Source organism: Mytilus edulis, chromosome 2, assembly GCF_963676685.1.
Source record: "Mytilus edulis chromosome 2, xbMytEdul2.2, whole genome shotgun sequence".
Classification (NCBI taxonomy): Eukaryota; Metazoa; Mollusca; class Bivalvia; order Mytilida; family Mytilidae; genus Mytilus; species Mytilus edulis.
This window is the reverse complement of record NC_092345.1, coordinates 85,331,939-85,359,334: the sequence shown is the minus strand read 5'-3', so window position 1 is coordinate 85,359,334 and position 27,396 is coordinate 85,331,939. Positions and strand designations below refer to the sequence as shown.

At 33.8% G+C, this 27,396-nt stretch overlaps 1 protein-coding gene across 1 annotated transcript; it reads left to right on the top strand.

Moving 5' to 3' along the window:
• On the top strand, positions 1–27,167 carry LOC139510348 (uncharacterized). The gene is made up of 6 exons (XM_071296904.1): positions 1–476; positions 6,691–6,799; positions 7,964–8,089; positions 19,575–19,715; positions 23,826–25,515; positions 26,917–27,167. The coding sequence occupies exons 1-5, from the start codon at positions 75–77 to the stop codon at positions 24,608–24,610; spliced, it is 1,563 nt and encodes a 520-aa protein (XP_071153005.1). The 5' UTR covers positions 1–74; the 3' UTR covers positions 24,611–25,515; positions 26,917–27,167.
• The last annotated feature ends 229 nt before the right edge of the window (positions 27,168–27,396 follow it).

Below are 27,396 nucleotides of genomic sequence, written 5' to 3'. Positions count from 1 at the left end.
ATATTTATAGTTTTAAACCAGTCATACATTTTACGTCATACATAATTTTATGAGTGAAAACAAAAGTCATCATCATGTCGGAAGATACCAAGAAAATATTACAGAAATTTTTTGTTACCCTTCGTAACAATGTAAATGCTACAGCAATTTATCGCGAGGTTTGGGGTCTCACACAATTTGACAGAGAGTCAATTATCGCACAAAAGACCAACACCGAAGCTGTTGATAAATTGGTGGATATCATTGGAAGCAGAAGCACTAGGAGTTTTGTCAGTTTTGTTGATGCGCTTAAGAAGCATGGTCATACTGAGATTGCCGACAAGATCTTATTGGAAGCGAAACAGAATTATCCACATATTCATCGTGCTCTCCACTCAGTTCTGGTATTGCCAACAGCGACAGTGCCACCTTCTAGTAATACGCAATGTAGCCAAACAAAGAAATGTGTAGAAAATCAAGCCTATAGCAATTCACAGGTCAGTAGCTTTCTTAAAATGTTAATAAGATTTGTTTGTTTCAGTCTGCAACAGACAAACAAATGTCTCCCTTCTTACAATTTGACTACCCTTCCAGAGCACCTGAAATTACCCCCATTTTTGTGGGGTTCGTGTTGCTGAGTTTTTATTTTTCTGTGTTTTGTTTTATGTATCTGCTGTTTGTTAGTTTTTTACCATGGTATTGCATGTCTGTTTGTATTCGACTTCTGAGTTTAAATGCTTCTTTGGTAGTATCTTTCGCCTCTCTTCAACATTTAGGAGCAATAATTTGCAGTAATGTTCAATTGAAATTGGTTTAGTCTTGTAAACATGACAAAGATGCATGCATAATCAATCAATTCAAAATTGATAGATGGTAAAAAAAATCGGTGGTATCCCATTAGTCCGACAACTATTATTCCGACAGCCCATTACTCCGACAGCCCACTATTCCGACAGCCCATTACTCCGACAACCCATTATTCCGACAACCCATTACTCCGACAGCCCATTATTCCGACAATGCATTTTTCTTATGAGTATGGGTAAATTTTCTCAAAAAAGACCAACTCCGTTCTCTATATTTGTGGTTGTCCGTTTTGATTCCAATTATTCTTTCCATGAGGGATATTCAAATGTCTCAGTATATTGGAGTTGAGATACACATGCTTATTGCAACTGCTCAGTCCTTACCCTCGTCCCTCTTTCGTTTTAATTACGTGTCTGGGTATTTTATTTGTCTTTATATTTCGTCGTTTGTGTGCCTACTGTCAGTCTGTGCTGTTCTAGTTCACTGTTTTTGTGTCTTGATCTACATTCTTTCACTAGATATTCGGTTTCCCCCTTTCACGTATCAGGGGAGTGAGGTTTCACCACTATTAACTACATAAATATTAATATATCGGAGTTGGATAACACTACCCACTCTCTTTGGTCGCAACACTTTCTATCACTTGTATCACTCATCTGAGGTTTTTTTTAAATTAATTTTGTCGCAAAAAAGGGACTGATGTAGCGTCAGTCAAAATGAGAAAAACAAAGAGACAAATACATACCCAGATCCTTAAAAATAAGATACATGACAAATAAGACGAAATATGGGCTCAGAAAAGATGAGCAATTCCAATTATGAATACGGTATCATGTTTCTCGCTGCATTGAAGATCTTTTGGTGACCTTCTGATGTTGTCTGTTCTCTGGTCGGGTTGTCTCTTTGACACATTCCCCATTTCCATTCTCACTTTTCATTATTACGAAAAACAAGTATGACGGACATGAACATTTCGGCAACTTCTATCTAAATATTCATAAGTAAAAGTGATATCGGGTCAGTGACTGAATATGACATGGAAATATACAGTCAACGCATTTTGACTGCTCAAATAGAACGAGTGCAGTATAAAAGCCAATAACAACTAGTGAGAAATCTAAGACATTATGTGACATTCTTGTCCTACTTGTGTCTTTGTCAAATTGTCTAATCAATGTGTGAGGGTTTTTTTTCTATTTTGTTTTGGCTCCGATTGTGACTGAGGCTTATGGTGCTATAACGATAATTATATCATATTAGTATTGTAAAGTCTTAATGTTGACCCAATCATTATACCGCCGCTTCGAAAAAGTGGGGGTATTATAGGATTAAACACATTTTTTCTAGAGGTTATTGATGTGTTTTACCTCTGTCTGTCCGTCCGTCCAACCGTCAATCCGTCAGTCAGTCAGTCCGTCAGTTCGTCCGTCCGTCCCAAGAATATTTTCGTTAAATCTATTTCATGAACTACATACATTACAAGGATTTCTGAAAGGTTTATTGAAGTCGGCTATATCGTGTGATGCGTTTTCAGATTCATTACTAAACAACGTTCTTTAATGAACACTTTTCACATGACAGCCAAGTTGAAAATTTTCGTCAAATTTTTCTCAGGAACTACAAGACAATGATCTCTGAAATTTGGTTTCAAGGTTTATATAAGTCAGCTATACTGTGTGATGTTCTTTCAGATTCACAACTCAACAACGAAATATTTGGGCGGGGGTATCATCAGTAGCTCGCACCATCACTGGTTGTTCTTGATTTATATGCTCTTTATAGATCCTTTAATTTGGAAAATGAAATATTCTTTTCTGTTCTATTATATGTACAGATTTCAAATTGGGTAAACAGAAAGTATTCGAACTACCATAGCCTTATGTTATATATACGGTTATTTCTTAAAATATGTTATTACATATCGAAACGTCATAATACAGACACACAATTTTTATTTTACCCTGATACCCTGATACTTGACTTGATAAGTGTCGGACTTATGGGTTGTCGGAGTATTGGGCTGTCGGAGCAATGGGTTGTCGGACTATTGGGTTGTCGGACTAATGGGTTGTCGGACCAATTGGCTGTCTGACCAATGGGCTGTCGGAATAATGGCGTGTAACAAAATATCAACCTAAAATCTGCATATGCCGCCTGGAATGCTTTGACGTGTCCAAGTTCTGATATAAGAATTAAGTATCCGGTAAGGGGAAACCCTTTGCCCCACCCTCACAAGTTTCACTGATTGTTACTTCTAAATGGTATATTATTTGGTCGGTAACTTTTTGTTTTAAAGGGTTCTTCTTAGTAACATTAGGGGCAACATCTTATAGGTTATATATTTCATACAAAACATGTCTAACATTTTCAATTCAGCCTTGGTAACTTTTTATCCTGTGCCTTTAGTTCTATAAACATGTTTAAACTATTTTTGAATTTCTTACAGCTTTGTTCGTACTTGCACGAATGTTTTCTCGGGTTTTTTTTATCGAGTGCCTTTAGTTCTATAAACATGTCTAACATTTTTCTTACAGCCTTGTTCGTACTTGCAAGAATGTTTTCTCGGTTTTTTTTTATCCTGTGTCTGTGTTTTCCGTAGTTTGCAAGGTAATCTGACATACGGAGTACTAATCTCAAGAGTTAAGAGTGCACGTTAAAAACAGTGTAACCTAGCTTATAGTTAAGCTTGTGTTAGTGATTTTTTGCCTATTATGTATAATTTCCCGTCAGTACACTGAAGACACATTCCATTTTATCTTTGAGTGTATATATCTGATGAAAGCAAATATTTTTTTTTTTTTTTTTATTTTAGTAATTATAACTTCAAACAGATAATTAAGAAAATTACATTTTTCCTGCATTTAAAATCAGAGACAATGTTATAACATGAACATTGATTCACTGTCTGCTTACTTGTTTACTTTGAAATTTTATATTAATCATGTTGACACCGATGAACTGTAAAGTGTAAATTTAAGCCTCGGTCACACCTTAACGTATAGCTCGAACGGATGTCTAGCGGATAACTTTTTTTTCAATCCGTTCATGTCCGTTAGACGTCCGTTCTTATCCGTTAGACGTCCGTTCGTATCCGTTAGACGTCCGTCCATATCCGTTGCATGTCCGTAAAGCGTACGTTTTATCTGTCGACGTCCGTTTTGTCCGGTGAAAGATTTTGAGCATGTTCAAAACTTTGAACGGACGTCCAACGGATGAAATGTCCGTGGAACGTCCGGTAGGCGTCCGTATTGTACGGTACTCGTCCGTTTCGTTTCCGTTTTGTATCCGTTACGTGTCCGTTATACATCCGTTGGAGGTCTGGCAGATAAATTCACCAACGGACTTCTAACGGACGTCTAACGGTTAAAACGGATGTTGAACGAATATGAAACGGACTTCTACCGGACGTATAACGGATAAAACGGATGATGAACGGATCTGAAACGGACAAATGCCAATAAAAAAATTCTCGTCAGAAATGCCAATTAGATTTTTTGATGTTCATGAATTCTTATTATTCATAATCGATTTTAATAGAGTAAGGGCACGTCTTCACAATCAAGCAGCTCTTATTCAGGCCAGAAACTGCCCTTTGACGACATTTTGAAGAACAAACCAAAACCAGTTACATAGAAACATTTTGAATATTTTTGCGATTTACATGTATTATAATTGTTGCCTTTAATTTTTCTGTATATCTTGTTCATCCGTTTTATCCGGTACGCTTCCGTTAGGTGTCCGTTTTATGCGGTACTCGTCCGTTGAATGTACGTTCGACATCCGTTCTGTCCGTTACGTTTCCGTTTCTCGTACGTTGTGTGTCCGTTATGCATTCGTTACGCGTACGTTTTATTCGTTCAGTACATCAACGGACTCCCAACGGATAACAATTTTGTCAACGGACAACTTTTATTTTCATCCGTTAGGCGTCCGTTCGTGCTATCCGGTAAGGTGTGACCGAGGCTTAAGGCAATGAAAATTTGATATTCAAAAATTTGATAAAACACGTTGAACATTTTGTTTTCATAGATATTTCCTGTGCCATGTGTAACAGACGTGAATCCCGAAAATGAGGATGGTTACCGACGTCCGTCGTCGTCGATTTACTTTCAAAAAATCTTCTGCCCTGACCAACATGGCCGACTTGGTTAAAAATAGAACATATGGGTAAAATACAAGTTGGTCTTTTATCTCGAAAACGTCTGTTGGGGACAACTATGTTGAAAACTTTATAAAGATCTTGAAAACGTGAAGTTGAAATAAGACCCAAGCTCAGAAAAAAAAAATCCCTTTTCAAATTATAATGTTATCAACCACGAAAAGGATATTTAATTGGTCGATACACTATTCTTGTTTGTTTTTTTTTACTTATAACGTCAGAACTTGACAGTGGAGAATTTTTTAAAGTCCATGTCCTAGCAATGTGAGTAGTATGAATTCAAGTACGCATGTACCTGGTTGTAATGACTTGTTGGGAAGCAGACTGATTTTTATACGATCGTAAATTTTTTTTTATAATGCTATCATGTTGTCGTCGACGCATTTATTTTCCGGACAATAACTTTAGTTTTAGTGAACGGATCTCTATAAATTTTTGCCAGAAGGTTCAATATCACTTGAAGGAAGGTTGAGATTGATTTTGGGAGTTAAATAAGCAATTTTCTTGGTTTTCGCACAATAACTTTAGTATAAGTAAATAGAAATCTTTGAAATTTAAACACAAGGTTTATACAATAGGAAGGTTGGGATTGTTTTTAGGAGTTTTGGTTCCAACAGTTTAGATATTAGGCGCCAAAAAGGGCCCAAATAAGCATTTTTCTTGGTTTTCGCACAATAACTTTAGTATAAGCAAATAGAAATCTATGACATTTAAGCACAAGGTGTTTGACCACATAAGGGATTGATTTTTTGAGTTTGGGTTCCAACAGTTTAGGAATTACGGGTCCACAAGGGTCCAAAATTAAACTATGTGTGATTTCATCAAAAATTGAATTATTAGGGTTCCTTGATATGCAGAATCTAACCGTGTATTTAGATTCTTAATTTTTTGTCCCGTTTTCAAATTGGTCTACATTAAGGTTCAATGGGTCCAAAATTAAACTTAGTTTGATTTTAACAAAAATTGAATGCTTGGGGTTCTTTGATATGCTGAATCTGAACATGTACTTAGATTTTTTATTATAGGCCCAGGTTTCAAGTTGGTCCAAATCGAGGTCCAAAATAAAAATTTGTTTGATTTCAATCAAAAGTGAATATATGGGGTTCTTTGATATGCTGAATCTAAACATATGTATTTAGATTTTTGATATTTGATATTTGGGCCCAGTTATCAAATTGGTCAGCATTGAGGTCTAAAGGGTTCAAAATTGAACTTAATTAGATTTCTTCATACATTCAATTCTTGGGGTTCTTTGATATGCTGAATCTAATCATGTATTGTGATTTTGGATATTGTACCATATAATAGGTATATGTCCAATTTAAACGTTTCCAACTTTAAGTTTTTATACCACATTCAGTCTGTTTCAGAAACCTATGTTGTGTCAACTATTAAATCACAATCCTAATTCAGAGCTGTATCAAGCTTGAATGTTGTGTCCAGACGTGTCCCAACTGTTCAGGGTTCGACCTCTGCGGTCGTATAAAGCTGCGCCCTCTGTTTTTTTTTTTTTTTAATATTTTCCATTAGTGAACTTTTATTGTATAGTTAATATTTTCTTTATCTGGTATTAGATTTTAATATAAAAAGAAACGCTGAATTCAATTTATCATAACAAATAATGTTTTACTTGATAAATGACCAATGTATAAGTCCACGGTAAGATAAAGTTGTATTTAAACCTGATGATACACTTTTTGTATATAACGAGAAATATTAACTGTATTTCATCTTTTAACTTTCAGACTACGCCAAATGTTAGGAACAATATACGACATGCACAACATGAGGACGCAGCCACCCAAGACACAGAAGATAGTGACTCTGAGAACGAATCTAGTATTTTTACACTTGGTACGATTATCTATCTAAGCAGTAGAATAAAAGTGACGAAAGTCCATTTGAAGTATAATCACATTAGAAAAGGAAATAAGTTTAGGCTCACATCCTGTATAAATAGCTTGCCATCCTGTATAAATAGCTTGGCAACCTTATTTGATGAGAAATCATCTTATTTCAATTCTCAATCAAAAACAAGGAAGTCATATTTATTTTAATAAGCAATTCACAACTTAATCAGTTTCCTACACACTACAATGTGAAGTATACACCTTTACTCATTGTAAACCGTTTTTATTTAGATGAGTAGTCCACAGGCTGATGAGGACTTTTTTTTACATGTATATGAAAGATAGGAGATGTCTGGTCCAGCAGGTTCTTACTGTCGAGAAAAGTAATAGATCGATGTACAACGAAGTAACAAAACTCAACGTGTACTAGTATCACATATATGAAAACGTGTTTGTCATATTCTGGTTTCAATTGGCTGAACGATTCTCAAAAAGACAAAAGATTCCCGTATTTCCATTGGGGAAAAACGAAGATTAGATTTAAAAAAAATGTTGATTTGCACAACATTTACAGCAATTGGATAAGTACCTAACATGGTTTCTATAGATTAGTGGCTAACCTTTGTTATTAGTCTCCGCCTCTTGGTTTCCAATTATTAATTAAAAAACAGCCTGTAGTAAGAAACTACACGAAGAACCCTCTATGATATTCAGTTTAAGCTGATGTGGCAGTTCTCAGTTAGAAGATGATATAAATATCTAGTAGGCTTTAATCTGAATTTATGCTAACATGATTGTAGTTTATCTACGAAGATCAATGAACTAAAGAGTTAATTGAATAAAGCCAACATTCCAAATAATATTTAAAATCCTTTTTTCTTCTTCTTTAAATTAAATCCTACCCATTGTTTTCAGTATAATTTGTGAAAACTCATTAGCTCTCATGGTTTCTGAATTATAAATCAAGGCATTTTTCTTTTCTTCTATTTTAAAAATAATTTGCTTATCTCATTCGGTTTACAGCGAATTCCAGCAAATTATGGGTTTCTTACATGTAAATGTAGATATAACAGCCATGCACCCTACTTCATCCACAATCGTTGTTAATAATCATAATGTATACAATGTGCGCTTGAGGCATATATAAAATCAGAATTTGAAATTACAGATACCAAATTGAGCCAGATACCGTATACATATGTTGAGCCATGGGAGGATGAATTACGTAAAAACAAACAGTGGAAAAAATTGGCCACGAAGATGAAGCTTAACTACGAGATTGTAAAAGATTTAGGTCAGTGAGCAGACAGACAGTATTAAGTTTAATGTCAAACTTTTAATGTCATACTGATATAATATAATATAATTTGTCTACATACCATTCATTTAAAGCTTTACGTAAGGTCAATATGGCAGTCAAAAATTTGGAAACTTGGACAGAAGCTTTTTATGATCTAAAGACAGAATCCATATTCAGCCAATTTATATTTTTCCTTCATTTTTCCGTATTTCATTGACGAATGGACATAGTGTTTTGCAGTTTTAACACGTTGAGCTTCAGTCTTGAGTTGAAATTTTAAAGACATCAACATCTTTGTCAAACCTTCATAGAATTTTAATAAACTTTTTATGAATAAAAGACCATGTCTGCAGCAAAAACAAATACTTTTTCGTTTTTCTTAATTTTCCCGATAAATGGACTTTTTTCGTCATTTCTCATGGAATTAAAATGGAATCTGGACAGAAGCTTCTACAATATCTAGCATCTTATTCGAAAAAAAAGTTTTGTTTCCGTCTTTAGGAGTTCGTATAATGGTATGATGTCGTCGTCGCGTCGTCCGAAGATGCATTTGGTTTGCGGACAACCACCTTAGGTTAAATGCATTGATCTTTATGAAATTTTACAAGAAGGTTCAGCATAAAAAAAGGCAGGCTGGGATTGAATTTTGGGGTTATGGTTTTCCAAACAGTTTAGGATATAGGGGCCAAAAAAAGCATTTTGTAGTTTCCGGACAATAACTTGTGTGTAAGTGTACATTGTATGTATATCTCTATAAACATTGTACCACAAAGTTAATTATTAACAAGAACTATCTTTAAAAAAGATATCCGACGTATTTAAATTTGAGTATATGTTTAAAACTATTATTTCGATACCCTTCAGAAGCACAAAGATACCATTTCGTACAACAAAGTTTACATTAAAAATTATATAATTGTCCCGAATAAACAGCTGTCACGGATGCAAAGAGCTATTGGAGAAACAATTATTTTAATAAAACAAGTATGGACACAGACGCAAATTGTCAGTGGGGTTAAAGGTCGTTACAAATGTATTGAAAGCTAGACTGGAAATGTGTATTAACAAATTGAGTTGATGTGTACATGTCTTCATTCAAATGCATTGACTGATAAAAAAAAGGGGGGGCTTCAACTTCCACCCCTCTCTGTGAATTAGTTGTTTGAGTGTTTGAATATGGAGTTTGTTAATAAATAGCTGCACTGTAAGCGCATGATATGTCTTGATTCCTTTTAAGCTTGCTTAAAGGTTGAACTATTTTGTTTTGTACAATTATTAGTCTATTTGTTTTCTCATTTCAGTTGTTTTATATTTGTCATTTTAAGGTCTTTTATAGCTGACTGTGCTGTATGAGCTTTTGTCATTGTTGAAGGCTATTTGGGGACCTGTAGTTGTTAATCTTGTTTTAAATTTTGGAATGTAGCTGAAGTCAACAGACATAGACAATTCACCCAAGTTTTATAAAATGATGTGGAAGTGTTTATGTGAATAATTGAGATGGGAAATGAGGATAGTGTCAAAGTGACAACAACCCAACCATAGAGTAGACAACAGCTGAAGGCCTCCAATGGGTTTTCAATGTAGCCAGAAACTCCTGCACTTAAAGGTGTCCAAAAACTATAAAATCCCTTCTTTTTTTTAGCATATATAAAAATTCATAACACAGAAATGTATAATCTGAAATTTATTACAATCAAAAGGGACCTTAGGTCAATGGTGTAAACAATTCACCAAAGTTTAATTAAAGGTGATGGATGCATTTTTGTGTTATTGTTCAAAATTGGAAAATTCTCTCTTTTTTAAGGATAAAATCTCTCTTCAATACATGATAATGAAAATTCTAAAATTTATAAAATCGATGTGGAGCTTATGTCAATAGATATAAACATTTCAACAAATTTTCTTGAAAGTAGGGGGAAGTGTTTTCTAGTTATTGTCTGAAGTGTGGATGATGGACTAATAGACAACAGTATACTATATTATGTTGTGTGTGAGACATTGGTATAATAAAATGGTTTCGAATGAATAATGATTAGAAACTGTTTAATGCAGTTATTGAGGGAACGACAGTGAAGAAATTCCTGAGATCAATGCGTTTTGAATCCTAAGAATTCAATTTTTGTTGAAATGAAACAAAGTTCAATTTTTGACCCTTTGGATCTTAATGTAAACCAATTTGAAAAAGGGACAATCCTGTGCAATTGAATATTTATTGCTATTGTGCAATACTGTGCAATTAAAAATTTCTTGCTATTGCACAATACTGTGCAATTGGAGATTTCTTGCTATTGTGCAATACTGTGCAATTGAAAATTTCTTGGTATTGAACAATACTGTGCAATTGAAGATTTCTTGCTATTGCAGAATACTGCGCAATTGAAAATTCTTGCTATTGCACAATACTCAGTTAGTATAATAATTTTTGACCCCGATTTGGACCAACATGAAAACTGGGCCCATAATCAAAAATCTAAGTACATGTTAAGACTCACCATATCAAAGAACCCCAAGAATTCAATTTTTATTAAAATCAAGCTTATTTTAATTTTGGACCCTTTGGACTTTAATGTAGACCAATTAGAAAACAGGACCTAAAATTAAGAATTTGGACATGGTTAGATTTGGCATATCAAAGAAGCACAATACCGTATTTCATTTTTTTGATGAAATCAAACAAAGTTTAATTTTGGCCCCTTATTCCTTGGGACCAAAATTAATCCAAACCTACCTTTTGTGGTCATAAACCTTTATAGATTTCAATTAACTTATACTAAAGTTATTGTTCAAAAACCAAGAAAAATGCTTATTTGGGGCCTGTTTTTTGGCCCCTAAATCCTACACTGTTGGAACTAAAATTACCAAAATCTATCCCAACCCTCCTTATGTGGCCATAGACCTTATGTTAAAATATCATAGATTTCTGTTAACCAACTTAAGTTATAGAGCAAAAACCAAGAACAATGCTAATTTGGCCCCTTATTCCTAAACTGTTGAGACCAAAATACCCCAAATCAATCCCACCCTTCCTTTCATGGTCATAAATCTTGTGTCTAAATTTCATATATTTCCATTTTACTTTTACTGAAGTTAGAGTGCGAAAACCGAATGTCTTTGGATGAAGACGATGATGCCAACGTGATACCAATGTACAACCAAAAAGTTTTCAATTTTTGCGGTTGTATAAAAATGATGTCAAATCAAATTTTTAATGGAGTTTGCAACAGTAATTATTCAACTACTCATTTTAATACATCATAAAGTATTAAAGTGTAAATGTCATACAGTCATGGTGATGATGCCTCCGCTAGCATATAACGTTATAAAGGTACATAAATCAAGAACTGTAAAAGTGAAGCTGCTAAAAATTGAACTTAAACCAAGTTTAGAGGTACTGGTAATAAGCATTTGTATACACATTTCACTAAATTTAGTTGAGACAAACTTGAGAAATTTTTCCATTTGTGAAAGGGGATAACCCTAGAATGATAATCAAAGTGCTTGTAATCACTGAATGGCTATTAAAGACTGCTTAAATTTATCAGTTGGTAGTAAAGTGAATTTTGCATTGTATATTGTATACATAGCATTATTTTAAGTCGATTCAACTACTTTTCTGGACAGAGACAGATAACTCCAATTTTCAAAGAAGATTTCATAAAGCAATGGTTTTAGGTAATATTAATTCAACAACCATTCTGGACAAAGAAAGATAACTCCAATTTATTGCCTTGAATCTACAAAAATGTTTGTTTTTTGCCCTCAATTCCTCGACTGTTTGCCCCATAACCCACAAAATAGACCCCAAACTTCAACTTATGGTATTAAATATTATGGTACAGTTTCAAAACAATTGAAATACTTATACACAACTTTTTGTACTGACACAAGATTAATGCTTGTTTTGGGCACCTTTGGAACCCTTATTCATAAACCTTAGGGACTATATATATATAACCGCCCCAAAACAATCCCAAGCTTCCTTTTATGATTATAAATATTATGTTATAATTTAATGGCTTCCTTTTTACTTATACTGAAGTTATTATCTGGAAACCATCCGTCTTGGGAAGACGACGACAGGATACCTACATGTATTTCAACTGCAAAAATTTCTGTGGTTGTATAAAAATTTCAAATATGTACAATGAAATATAGTTTCAAAATTGATAAGCCTAGATAGGCCTTATAATTTTTTCCCCACATAGTTGAAGGACCATTTACACTCAGGACTGAGTCATAAGTAGGCAGTAAAGTCTACAGATGTATTAAAACAACCTAGCATCATATTGCTAGTAGTGGGAGTAGCATTCTTGGGTAAATTTGTTCTTTTTTTATATAATATGTTTGGTTCAAATCAAAATAGAATGCTTTTATCTCCCTAATACTTACATTGTAAATAGAGGTGGTACTACTTTGACAAATCCTTGTACATGAGAGTCTTCTGTCAAATCTTTATTTCACAAAGAATGAATTGCATAACAATGAACTGAGCTCAAAGCAAAGTACTTTAATAATACACTTAGACAAAGAGCTAAATCCAGTGATATACTTTGTACTACTGGTCCTTCATTAACATCCATTGACCAAAACCACATCTCAACGACATTCCATACTACATGGTTGGATTTGGAAGTCCTGAAAAAGACATGATTTTTTTTAACATATTTTAAGTATATATATACACAGGTTAAAACTTTCTTGTTGTATAATCATTCCGTATCTAGCAACTATCAATTTGCTTAATGCACATATTGATATATGTTGAGTGTACCTCTGTTGGAAATAAGAACACACAAACCTCCACCTAGTTTTAGTCAATGGACAAAACATTCAAAACTATAAAATATTATAGATCTAAGACTTGTCAGTGTCTATTTACCATTGCCACTGAATCAGTGATATATGTATTGTACACATAATTATATACATGCAAGACTAAAATTATAAAGTACATACATGTTTGTATATAAGACTAAAACTGACATTCAGTCTTTACAACATCTTCATTCCCAAAGTCATTTTCAAATCTGACTTCATGGTAAAATAAGATTCCATATCTACAACCAATTAAAAGGAAAAATCCCTCTGATAGACTAGCATTTAAATCCGATTTCTAAAATGGAAGCTAGGTCACCTTGGAACTTAGAACTAAAAAAAATCAAACAATATATCTGATATATTTCAAATGCATGTACATGAAATAATATAAATCTCTAAAATTCACCATATTGTTCCCTTTTTCATCTTCTGTTAGATACTGTATATCCAGTGGCGGATCCAGAAATTTTTTTAAGTGGGGGCTGACTGACCTAAGAGGGGGCTCGCTCAAGTCATGATTCAGTGATTCCCTATATAAGCAACCAAATTTTGTCTCAAAAAGCAGGCCCCCCCCTAAATCTGCCTCTGATATCAACCTCTAGATGTCTTTCAATTACATTCAGTTTAGTGTGGGTTGATCTTTGATTGTTGTACATGTTACAACCAGATTCCCGGCAGGGGGCAACTTTGTAAGACCGCAGAGGTTCAAGCTTAGATTTTGAAATAAGGGGGAAAATGTAACCTTTTCAATTTATAAAACAGGTTCAACATCATTTCTGTACATATATAAACATATTCTAAATTGTGGACACACCTTCATTAAATATTCTACTTCAATTAGTGGAGGAGATCAAATTAAAAAGTTGCAATGGTTAAATACTCCAATCACAGTCTTTCCTGCTAAAATCTCAAGTGTAGAATGTGATAAACGGTTTTTGGGTCTATATATTGTCCTTGATATTGAGGTTATCTTGACACAGCAAAATATAAAGAAAATGTAAACTATGATCTGGAAATTGACTTCGTTTTCCCAAAATAAGCCCACTTAAACTGAACTTTAAATGCAAAAGACCTCTAAATGGCTAACAGATATTGCTATATAAAAGAATAGTCCATGATTATACATGTATAATGATATTAAAGAATTCATGAAATTTACACTGATTCTGTCAGTTGAATGGACTAGAATGAGATAAGTTATATACATGATAGACATAAAGGTTTTTTCCAACAGTTGTGGTGTAAATTAATTCAGTTGTATTTTATGGTTGATATATTTATGTATATACATGTATGTAAATCATTGGCTCTTCAACCAATGATATTTTACAATATCAATTATTTGTTTATTTTTCTAATGTTGGTATTTTTCAGCATACTAAAAATGTTTTAGCACAACACGAGCACAAGCTTTATAGGGTGTCCTCACACAGGGTTTCCGCTGGCCGTCGCCATTTTTCCCAATTTGCGAAAAAATAATACTTGTGGCGATGAAAATTCGTCATTTGCTTAAGAATTTGGCGAAAGAAATATATAGAAAGATTTATTTTCCTCCTTCTTGTTTATTTACTTTTTTCGAGTTTCTCAGACTTTAACTTATCAGACAATACTCGGAATTCACCTTGACCTCATTAAGATTTTGACAGAAAATCAATTATCAGCTGATTGCAATTTACAGCTATCGACAACAAAGGACTAATTAATAAAGGTGTTGATTGAATTGTTTGTCAAAATGATATGGTTGAATGACTTCCACTAAATGTCACATACAGGAGTTATTTACCACTTTTCGACTCATGTGTTTGAAGAACTCTTTTGACGTCTCCTCTCCATATAAAGATAGTTTAGAAAAGAAAGTTGTTGTTGTGACAATAAATGTTAAAGGGCAAGAAAAATCTCCGATTTAAAACTTGAATTATCCTTTGACTTTGATGTAAGTAATTGATCAGGGAGACTACTTTAAAGTCGTTTGAGTGACACACGTGTTTCAAACATAGTTTACCGTCTAAACTTTTTCATTTAAGATGGTCAAGAAAAGATGGTCAAGATGGTGGTTATGAAGAAGGGGGGGGGGGGGGGGGAATGCATTCTGGCATCACAATTTCAAATGACAGAGGATAACATATGATCTGTCCATATACATGTATGGGGGTATCTTATTGAAGTATTCTTGCCAAATGAAGATTAAACAGTAATTCTTAGACATGACAATAAAAGAGGGGGGATAGGACCTTTATCGGGACTCCGGGATCGGGTGTTTTTAAGCTCGGGATTATCCCCCCTCATAAAATGTACACTTTTTTCAAGACGATTAAAAAATCAGCTGAATTTGACAAATCACACTATTTGTTTTCCAAAAATAACTGTAATTGGATGGGGGTTCTGTGTATTCACATTATTTTAACAACTCTCCTTGGGCCGAGAAAAAAAATCTGTGTTTCAGGTAACCTGACCGACCCTGTTTTTTAGCCCCGACCCTAACTTTTTTATTGGATCTTTCAAAAAAAAAAAAACAATAATAATTATCAACCGACCCTGTTTTTGACACAGGCTTCTGATAAATGACATAATATTTTTTCTCTCTTGCTTCCTCTTGCATAGAAAGCCAGTAAAACATTTTATTAATGTCAAAAGGTATTCCAAATAGATTAAAATCCAAGAAATTTGCACAGCAGGTGCTTCAAAAACATTGCAAATGGCCCAAGACCACAATTAATGACCCCGCTTTTTGTTGTTCACGAATGTAGTTCCTTTTAATTAGAGTGTATTTATCCTTAATTTTTTTTCTTTCCCTTCCCCACTCATTTCTTAGATTTTATTGGGTGGAAATGAAAGATGAGAGGTAAAATAATTTTTTGGATGTTGTATTTAAACTCATTTTGATATGGAATGAGTGATTAGGCCAAGTGCAAAAAGGTCATATTTACAGTTTTCAGAACATCTCTTGACTTGTCCATAGGGGTATGGATGTATATTGGCTAAATTTGTAAAAGTGATTGCTTCAATCTTTCTGAATTTTGGATATATTTTTGGACTAGTGCTATACATAAGACACACAAAAAATTTGACAAAAGTGCATGGTGCAATTTTTTTAATGATACAAAATGTTCTAAAGAAATGATAGAGAAATTAATTGTGGTCTGTGGCCAAATGGCACACTTCCAGTTTTTGAAACTAATTATGGATCCGGACTTGGAAAAAACATGATAAATACTTAATAACTCAAATATGAAATTTTGAATCATCACCAAAAAGTATACAGATATTTAGATTAATGTAACTAAGAAGTGTTTAAAGTTTTAAGCCATAATCAAGAATTGTTTTTGAGATACGGTGTGACATGTGAAAAAAACACCCCCCTGTTTAAGTTACAATGTGCCGTAACTCAAAAAGTTTTAATCTTATTTTCACCAAAAAGTATACAGATCATGTGACCATCATAAGAAACAACTATATTAAGTTTCATGAAATTTGGATAAGTCGTTCTCAAGTTACGGTGCCACATGTTTACGCTGGACAGACAGACGGACACCTGACATTTGTATACCATAATAGGTCCCGTCTTTGACGGACGTATAAAAAGCAGTACTAAGCGTGCATGTTACGCTAGAAACATATTCAAAGAATACAGTTTTATAACTTCTTAATGTCATATCCAATATTTATCAAAACCTAAAGGGGAGTTACATGTATCTTACTTCCTATATTTTTTCGTGGATGTCAATACACCTAATCGCTATTTATTCCATACCGGATGAATTCTAAAATTACACAACTTTTTCATCCAGTTGAAGCTATCTGGGGGCCGTTGAAACAATTCACCATGCACAATACTTTTTAATGAGACCCGTTTTAACTTATTCAAAAAGTTATTGTAAATACTTAAAACAAAATAATTTTTTACTTCAATTTTCAATTTCGAAAAATAGTGGATTATTAACTATTAAAGTTTCTTGATGATCGCTTTCTAAAGTTTTTCCTCCCTCAGCTCTCTAGTAAAAAACCTTTATTTTCAGTCGCATGACCCAAACAGAAAGTTGTACATACAGTGTATTACTGTTTTTCCCAGATTGGACTAAATAGCGATAATTAAATAAAGTGTAATTTCCGGGATTGTTGAAAACTTGCATATTCATCACTATCTGATTTTGTGGTTTTAACAATCCAGACAGACAAATAGCAATAAGGTGTTTAGAAAAAGATGACCTAAAACCTCCTTCATATAAGACAAAAAAACATGGGAACTCATACTGAATGGTCAAATGTGTTCAATATGAAAATTTGGTAAAATCACAAATCAGCCGTTAATGTAAATGGACTATAAGTATGACTTTTGAGCAATTTAAAGGGAAATGACGGGGAAGGGGCAAATTAGCTTTCAAGGGGAGCAAATGCTGTTTAAATTGGTAAGCGGGTTTTAAATATAGAGGGAAAGTGGAGTCATCTTTTTAGACTTTAGTTACATGACATGTAAATATAACTTATGTAGACTTACCTTCTAATTCTATAGACTATTAAAAAAAAAACACACACACAACTCGGAACTATTTCTAATTCACTTGGACTACTGATATGCAAACCTAAAAACAAAAAGAAAAATATCATAAAATAGTGATTGAAAGATTCATAACACTTTAAAAGGATAATTCAGACACGTGTTACACGGGGAGCATGTTTGTTTACATATAATAATGTCACGTGATCGCGCACTGACCTCGCATGCTGCATCGCCCTTACAATTCACTAATACATGTACATAACCATTTTCATGCAAACATGCAACGTGAATGTGATTGGTTATCAAATAATACAAAAATAATGCATGAACCGTTGAAGAAGAAATTATTTCATCAAATAGAGTGGATTTTCACTTTCGACACGAATAGGTCGAGTTGACATTCCTGTCATCGGAGATAGTATTGAGATAAAAGGGATAAAACGGACCGTCAAAAAGGTCTAGAGAATCACATCAGTAGAACCTTAACATAAATAAGTAATACTTGCCAACATTTCTCTAATTGATAACCTATAGAACTGAAATTTCACAAAAATACCGGTAAATAATTTTGTTGTGATGCTGGTTAAATTGGCGCTAAATAAATATTCTTACTCCTATTGCTTCATGTAAAAAAAAATGTATAGAATTGAATTCGACTACAGTTCAGAATAAAAAATAGTGAATATGCAAAAGCCAGGTAATATGTTAATGATAAAGTGTGTATAAATTTTCGTAAACGAAGTTACCCGTATACTCCCCCAAGAATTACATTTGAGCGCAAAGTTCTGTAATTGTGTGATATGGTTTTCGGTTTATGTAACATAATTTAGACTGGGATCCTGGCTAATCTTGACCTTACGACGCGCAGCTAGATTGGGCCGGATCCCAGTCTAATGTAACATCGTAGAACTCAGGGTAACGGAATTTTTTGCGTTGCTATTAGATCATTGAGGCCATCTATTTTTATTGCGGGTTCCACATATTTAAATCGGAATTATAGAAAAAATGGAATGTTGTGAGCAGAATCAAAACAGAAATGATGAACACTGCAACATTTCCAGAAAAATATAAATAGGATGGAGGATCTGTGTATTCACATTATTTGTAAAACTCTCCTTATTCATGTGAAGCGTGTGCTTAACATCGAGGCTTATTATGCTAATCATTGACGCCACAGTACTTCAACCAATCAGACAATGTTTATTTGGGGCATTCGATCGATTTTAACTCAGATTTTGGAATATTTCAATCGAAATTATAGAAAAATGGAATGTTGCTGGTACATATAAAATAGAAAATGATGAATACTTTTAGCTAAAGATAATTTGGATGGGGGTTCTGTGTATTCACATTATTTGCACAACTCTCCTTACTGATGCCATATTTTGAAATTTCCGTGACCTAAATGGTTCGCGAAAATTAATATTTTTATATATAGTATAGTAAATATAAATCTTTGTAAGATCTAGTTCAAATATTTATAGTTTTTCACTTGCTTTCCATCACGATATAATTAACTAGACGTTTTTTCAAACACAACCAAATCACCCACCATGACAGCATTTTGTCCAATCACAGAAAGGATTTTCGAGCATGCGTATTCTGTTGCCATAGTTAAGCGTCCTTAAGTTCAAAGGGCACAAACCGAAACTATACCGACTACGTCGGAAAAAAGGGAAGGCTGGATTGAGTATGGGGGTAATCGCACCAACAATTGCAAGAATAAGGGACAAAAGGGAACCCAAAACAAGCATTTAACTAGTTTTTAGACAATAACGTGTGTCTTAGTGTATAGATCTCTCTAAAATTGTACTACAAGGTTCCAAATTACAATGCGATTTGAAATTGGTTACTTATTGTTGCTAAATATCTCACAGACACATAGAGAACGTGTCAATCATTTTAACTGTTTTATTTAGAAGGATACCATTTTGTTACTTGCCACTGCTAACCTATTTATGACATGTACTATATTAATCTGCTTATAAATTTAGAATACATGATTATGGTTATCTATAGTAACAAACAAAGATGAGAAGACAAATGTATACCAGAATACTTTTTAGTATGTACCAACATTTTGTAGGATACTAAATAAATTATAAATAAATTACCGTCAGTTTCGAGGTCTCCATCCAATATTGTATATTTATCAAATTACAGAGAAAGAGGAAGATCCAGTTGACAAATTTTTTGAGCGTCATTGTTCAAAGCTTACCATTAAAAGATTTTTAAACTACTTGACAAAGGCTAGCATGACCAGTGTTCTAGCTATGGTACGAAAGCATGTGGATGAAACTGAAGGTAGATATTTTATAATATTTTAAAACAGAATTACACTTTATTTTCCAAATTTTGAATGCTCAATTTACTGCTTATATGCAATACGAAATTTACACTTAAAAAATATCAACACCACCGGCGATAGTGGGAAAACACGTTTCGGCAATAAAAAAACGGACCGATGTATATTATACATATTCATGTTTTTTTTTTTAAATCTACTGTTTACAAAATTTTGAATAATTCGAAGTACTTAGGTTTTTCTAATCAAAGTGTAGATTTGTCACAAGTTTTTGGAACTTAATTGGAGGTCATCAACTTCATTTTTGATTAGACTTAATGCAACTGATTCTAGCGTCACTGGTGAGTCTTTTAATATGTAGTCGAAACGCAGGTCTGGCGTACATATTAGAAGCCTGGAATCTCTGATGATTTTTATACGACCGCAAAAATTGAAATTTTTTTGATTGTATATTGGTATCACGTTGGCGTCTTCGTCTGCGTCGTCGTCGTCGTCGTCGTCGTCCGAATACTTTTAGTTTTCGCACTCTTACTTTAGTAAAAGTGAATAGAAATCTATGAAATTTTTACACAAGGTTTATGACCACAAAAGGAAGGTTGGGATTGATTTTGGAAGTTTTGGTCCCAACAGTTTAGGAATTAGGGGCCAACAAGGGGCCCAAGTAAGCATTATTCTTGGTTTTTGCACCATAACTTTAGTATAAGGATATAGAAATCAATGAAATTTAAACACAAGGTTTATGACCACAAAAGGAAGGTTGGGATTGATTTTGGGAGTTGAGGTCTGAACAGTTTAGGAATTAGGGGCCAACAAGGGGCCCAAGTAAGCATTATTCTTGGTTTTTGCACCATAACTTTAGTATCAGTAAATAGAAATCTATGAAATTTAAATACAAGGTTTATGACCACTAAAGGAAGGTTGGGTTTTAATTTTGGGAGTTTTGGTCCCAACAGTTTAGGAATAAGGGGCCCAAAGGGTCCAAAATTGAACTTTGTTTGATTTCATCAAAAATTGAATAATTGGGGTTCTTTGATATGCCGAATCTAACTGTGTATGTAGATTCTTAATTTTTCTAACTGTGTATGTAGATTCTTAATTTTTGGTCCCGTTTTCAAATTGGTCTACATTAAGGTCCAAAGGGTCCAAAATTAAACTTAGTTTGATTTTAACAAAAATTGAAACCTTGGGGTTCTTTGTTATGCTGAATCTAAAAAAGTACTTAGATTTTTTATTATTGGCCCAGTTTTCAAGTTGGTCCAAATCGGGGTCCAAAATTAAACTTTGTTTGATTTCATCAAAAATTGAATAATTGGGGTTCTTTGATATGCCAAATCCAACTGTGTATGTAGATTCTTAATTTTTAGTCCCGTTTTCAAATTGGTCTACATTAAAGTCAAAAGGGTCCAAAATTAAACTAAAATTTGATTTTAACAAAAATTGAATTCTTGGGCTTTTTTTATATGCTGAATCTAAACATGTACTTAGATTTTTAACCGGATTTTTGTGACAAAAATGTCGGTTATTGATTTGGGGATGTACGGCGGGCGGGCGGGCGGGCGGGCGGGCGGGCGGGCGGGCGGGCGGCAATCAAATGTTGTCCGTGCATTAACCCATGAACCGTTCAACCAAAGCTTTTAAAATTTTAATATGTTGTTACTGACAACTAAATGAAGGTCAAGTTCAATAATTGCGATTTTGACTTTTACTGTTCAGGAGTTATGGTTCTTGAAAGATTGAAAAATGAAGTTTCCAGTCGTGTCCGTGCATTAACGCATGAACTGTTCTACCAAAGCTTCCCAAATTTTAATATGTTGTTACTGATGACAAAATGGAGGTCAATTATAATAATGACGATTTTTGACTTTTACCGTTCAGGAGTTATGGTTCTTGAAAGATTGAAAAATGGAGTTTCCAGTCGTGTCCGTGCATTTACACATGAACTGTTCTACCAAAGCTTCCCAAATTTTAATATGTTGTTACTGATGACAAAATAGAGGTCAAGTTCAATAAAGACGATTTTGACTTTTACCGTTCAGGAGTTATGGTTCTTGAAAGATTGAAAAATGGTGTTTCCAGTCGTGTCCGTGCATTTTCTCATGAACCATTCAACCAAAGCTTTTGAAATTTTTATATGTTGCTACTGATGGCAAAATAGAGGTCAAGTTCAATAATGACGATTTTGACTTTTACCGTTCAGGAGTTATGGTTCTTGAAAGATTGTAAAATGGCGTTTCCATTCACGTTGTTGCATTTACTCATGAACCATTCAATCTAAGCTTTTCAAATTTTAATATGTTGATACTGATGACAAAATGGAGGTCAAATTTGATATTGATGATTTTCAATTTCACCATTCATCAGTAATGGTTCTTGTGATATTGCCAGGACACAAATAAATATTAATAAATCCGGTTTGCTGTCGTTGTGACAGCCTCTTGTTGATTATGGTCCCAGTTTTCAAGTTGGTTCAAATCAGGATCCAAAATTATTATATTAAGTATTGTGCAATAGCAAGAAATTTTCAATTGCACAGTATTCAGCAATAGCAAGAAATCTTCAATTGCACAGTATTGTGCAATAGCAAGAAATTTTCAATTGCACAGTATTGAGCAATAGCAAGAAATCTTCAATTGCACAGTATTGTGCAATAGCAAATATTTTCAATTGCACAGTATTGCGCAATAGCAAGAAATATCTAAATTAGCAAGAAATTTTCAATTGGAGCTATCTTTCTTTGTCCAGAATAGTAGTTGAATCAACTTAAATCATTGTTTTATACAATATACAATGTATATTCACTTTTACTACCAACTGATAAATTAAAACAATCTTTACCATTCAGTGATAACAAGCCCCTTTTGTTACATTTTGATATTTTATGATGTATTTAAATGAGTAGTTATTGTTGCAAACTCCATTAGAAATTTGAATTGAGATCAGTTTTGGAATAAGGGAAATGTGAAAAAAAATGGGGGGGGGGGGGGGGGGGGGTAAATTTTTCTCATTTCAGATTTCATAAATAAAAAGAAAATTTCTTCAAACATTTTTTTGAGAGGATTAATATTCAACAGCATAGTAAATTCCTCAAAGGCAAAAAAAAATATTTTAAGTTCATTAGACCACATTCATTCTGTGTCCGAAACCTATGCTGTGTCAACTATTTAATCACAATCAAAATTTAGAGCTGAATCCAGCTTGAATGTTGTGTCCATACTTGCCCCAACCGTTCAGGGTTCAACCTCTGCGGTCGTATAAAGCTGCGCCCTGCGGAGCATCTGGTTTACAACTACTGAGCCGATCCCAAATTATGCCAGTGGACATTCCACCACCCCGGTAGTCAGCAAATTGATTTGACTTGAAATATCAATTGATATGATCATATTTCTATAAATTTACTGTTTATAAAATGTTGAATTATTCGCAACACAAGGATTTTCTACCTCAGGAATAGATTATTTTAGCTGTAATAAATTGGCTCAAGTTTTTGCAATATTTCGTTCGTAATGCTCGTCCCTATTTAGGGAAACATTTGGTTGATTATTTAGTTAATCGCTGAGGCATGACTTGAGCGGGACCCCTCTACGTCAGTCAGTGACACTTAGCCCGTTCATAAACAAAACAATTCTGGATCCGAAACTTATTCGAGCGTCACTGAAGAGACTGATGAAGACGAAACGTGCTCCTGGCGTACACAATTATAATTCTTCGATGACTTTTATTGTAAAGATATTTTCTGCGGGAAAGGTGGCCGTTAGCTTTACCTTGTCAATCTCTTGTACATGATTATAAGTAATTTTCATTTCTGATTTTATCTCAATGACAATGTAATTGAATATAAGAGTTTGATTCGATTGTCGCATCTATTCTGTTTTACATGGAGTATTTCCCGTTAACTTATAGCCCTTATTAAAATACTGTTTTCATTGTTTCAAAAATTAAATCATAAATCTGAGCTTTTGCTTCATTATAGAAAAAAGAAGTTATCCTATACCGAATAAAATAAGAGTATTGCACAGGTGATTGATTGGTTGAATGATTTATTAATGTGCATTTACGCACTGTTGAGATATTATAAAGCTTACTATAAATCATTTAACTAATTATTGTAGACAGTTCTGGCGTCCAGCAAACACCTTTGCAAGAAGAAGGAAATAACGCACCTGTTCCAGTAGAACTTTTTAACGACACGCATGGAACTGTACCACAGATGAACTGTCTAAATCAAGACGATAGTATAACAGACAACACGCAGATCCCATGTAATGACAACAAGCCTCCCAGCCCCCTTATTTCAAAGAAAACGAATATTGGAAGTGTGTCGAATAATGAATCATCTGTCAACATCGCAAAAGTTGAGACTTTGACGATTTATACAATACAAGGACATCAAAGTTCACTGTCAGATAAAGATGGATCTATGAAGCCTGCGGAGACCGAAAAGAACATAATGGTTGACGACGAAAAAGAAGATAATCGCCGGAAGACGAAACAACAATTTGGGAATGATTTTCCAGATACTGTTGTTCCTGGGAATATGCTGTCTATGGATCGAACTTCACCATTGCAAGAGTTAAACACCAAAGAAGACACCATCCTAGCAGAACCTGAGAATATAAAAGAAAAATATAATGATCAATGGTGTGAAAATTTGCTGGATGAAGGGAGAATGAATGAGACATCGGAAGATAATCTAAGTTCATCTATACCAACCAACTCAGTTGTTCAACAGTTATTGCATACACAACCTGAGAGTATTGGCGAAAAATCAAAGAAACATCCTGCCGAACAGGACTGCAATGAAATGCTGACGGATGCTGGCATTCCGAGAAGAAGTGAGAATACATGCAGAAATATACACGACTCTATACCAGACGCCGATAGTGTAGTGGAATAGAAAGAGGAATGTCGTTGTAATTTAACAACAGTCTACAAAACACAAAGAAAACTAAATCGACTGAGAATACAATTCGATCCCAAAAAAACGTGGTGTTCTCAGGTGCTTCGGAAGGGTAAGTAGATCCTGCTTCACAAGTGGCATGTTGGTTAAAAAAGCAAGATCACAAAAATACTGAACTCAGAGGAAATTTCTAAAAGGAAAGTCCATACTCAAATGGCAAATAATAGCTACCTTGTTGGCAGCTATCCTCTATCAATGAAATTATGATAGGAAATGCGAGATATGTATTATCCTATCAACTTGGTGATCTGTACTCCATAATCAGGCGCTATAGAAATATATTTCTATATCGAAATTAAAGTTTGCAATTCGAAAGCTGAAATCTCCTCTTTTGTCGTGATTTTTTCTTTTCAACTCATCCTCATTATCGATGTCTTGCCGTAAGTCAAATTATGAGGCAGACTAAACCCGGTATCTGTAATATCTTTTTTTTCAAATTAGATGCGATAGATGCGTTTTACCTTGAATTATTTATGTCATACAAACACCTTTATAGCGTGAAGCTACTGGATAACGCTAGCATCTTTTCGGTCATCATAAGAGCTCCTGTATGATGTCTGCCTCATATGAATAATAATAATAATAAATTCTTTATTTAAAGAGAAAAAAGGAACAAATCGACTAGAAGAGGAGCACAGTTGGTTCTCATGTGACATAAAACTTTTATTTCCAATGAAAATAGCTATACTACAGTGCATGGTTATTATTGAAAAAAACATTAACATTTTCTTGGCGATTAATCTCATCAATGCGAAGGCAATGAAATATTATTTTGATTTACTAGGATTTATGTTCTATTTATTTAATTCAAGCCATTTGTATATGACCAACATTGATTTTTAGTATTTTTAGCTCACCTGGCCTAAAAGGCCATGTGAGCTTTTCTCATCACTTGGCGTCCGTCGTCGTCGTCGTCGTCGTCGTCGTCGTCGTCGTCGTCGTTAACAATTTTTCAAACATCTTCTCCTCTGAAACTACTGAATGGATTTGAATGAAACTTAACATGATTGTTCCTTAGTATATCCTGCACAAAATGTGCGCTTCGATTTTTGATCCGTCAAAAAACATGGCCGCCGTTACTTAAAATAGAACATAGGGGTCAAATGCAGTTTTTGGCTTATATCTCAAAAACGAAAGCATTTAGAGCAAATCTGACATGGAGTAAAAATGTTCATTAGGTCAACATCTATCAGCCCTGAAATTTTCAGATGAATCAAACAAACCATTGTTGGGTTGCTGCCAGTTAATTGGTAATTTTAAGGAAATTTTGCAGTTTTTGGTCATTATCTTGAATATTATTATAGATAAAGATAAACTGTAAACAGCAAAAAAGATCAGCAAAGTAAGATCTACAAATAAGTTAATATGACCAAAATTGTCAATTGACGCCTTAAGGGGTTATTGTCCTTTAATGACAATTTTTCACAATTTGTTCATCATATTTGCTAACTTTAAAAAATCTTCTCTGAAACTACTGATTGGATTTGGTTAAAACTTAACATGGTTGTTCCTTAGATTATCCTGCACAAAGTGTGTGCTTTGATTTTTGATCCGTCAAAAAACATGGCCGCCGTTACTTAAAATAGAACATAGGGGTCAAATGCAGTTTTTGGCTTATATCTCAAAAACGAAAGCATTTAGAGCAAATCTGACATGGAGTAAAAATGTTCATTAGGTCAATATCTATCAGCCCTGAAATTTTCAGATGAATCAAACATCCAATTGTTGGGTTGCTGCCACTTAATTGGTAATTTTAAGGAAATTTTGCAGTTTTTGGTCATTATCTTGAATATTATTATAGATAAAGATAAACTGTAAACAGCAAATATGATCAGCAAAGTAAGATCTACAAATAAGTCAATTTGACCAAAATTGTCAATTGACCTCTTTAGGAGTTATTGCCCTTTAAAGACTTTTTTCAAAATTTGTTCATCATGTTGACTTACTTTAAAAAATCTTCTCTTATGAAACTGCTGTATCAATTTCAGCCAAACTTAGGCTAAATGAGTTTCAGAGTTTCAGAGTTTCAGAGTATCTAGTATAAATTTTTTATTTCATTTCCTTGTATGTCAAGAAACATAGCTCCTATGGCTAAAATAGAACATAGGAGAAAATGATTTTTTTTTGCTTTTGAAGAAAATAGGACGATTCAAAGAACATTTAAATAAATTGAAAAGCCAAAATAATCATTGATGAGAGATTAAACCAAAAAAATTCAGGTGAGCGATTCAGGCTCTTGAGAGCCTCTTGTTTTTATACTATGTGATTTCATCATTGTTATGTTCATGTTCATCGTATACTTTGTACTACTAAATAGTTTGACAAAATTTTGAATTCGATTGTCTGCGGAAGGAATATTACCATAGCTGTATTTTTTTGGTATTTATGACATCATGGCCATTTAACTTTGTACTTTATTAAAATGTTGGTTGTTGAAAAGTGGAAATCACCAATATATTATCTGAAATTAGACTTTATAAATCTTTTCACATGTTTTATTGGTTTTTTTTATGTTTCGGATATATTCTGTGCTTCATATTCATGAGTGTAGAATCAGACGGCCGGTAGATGTGCAAGATTAATAGCCATTTGAATACAGACTTTCTGGTGAAATATCAATCCACCAAATTCAACAAATAAAAAAATCGAACTTTTTGGTGATATTTTCTTCGGTGTAAAAGATCCGTTTACGAATCAGCCACTGCGGTTCTTCACAGAGTAAG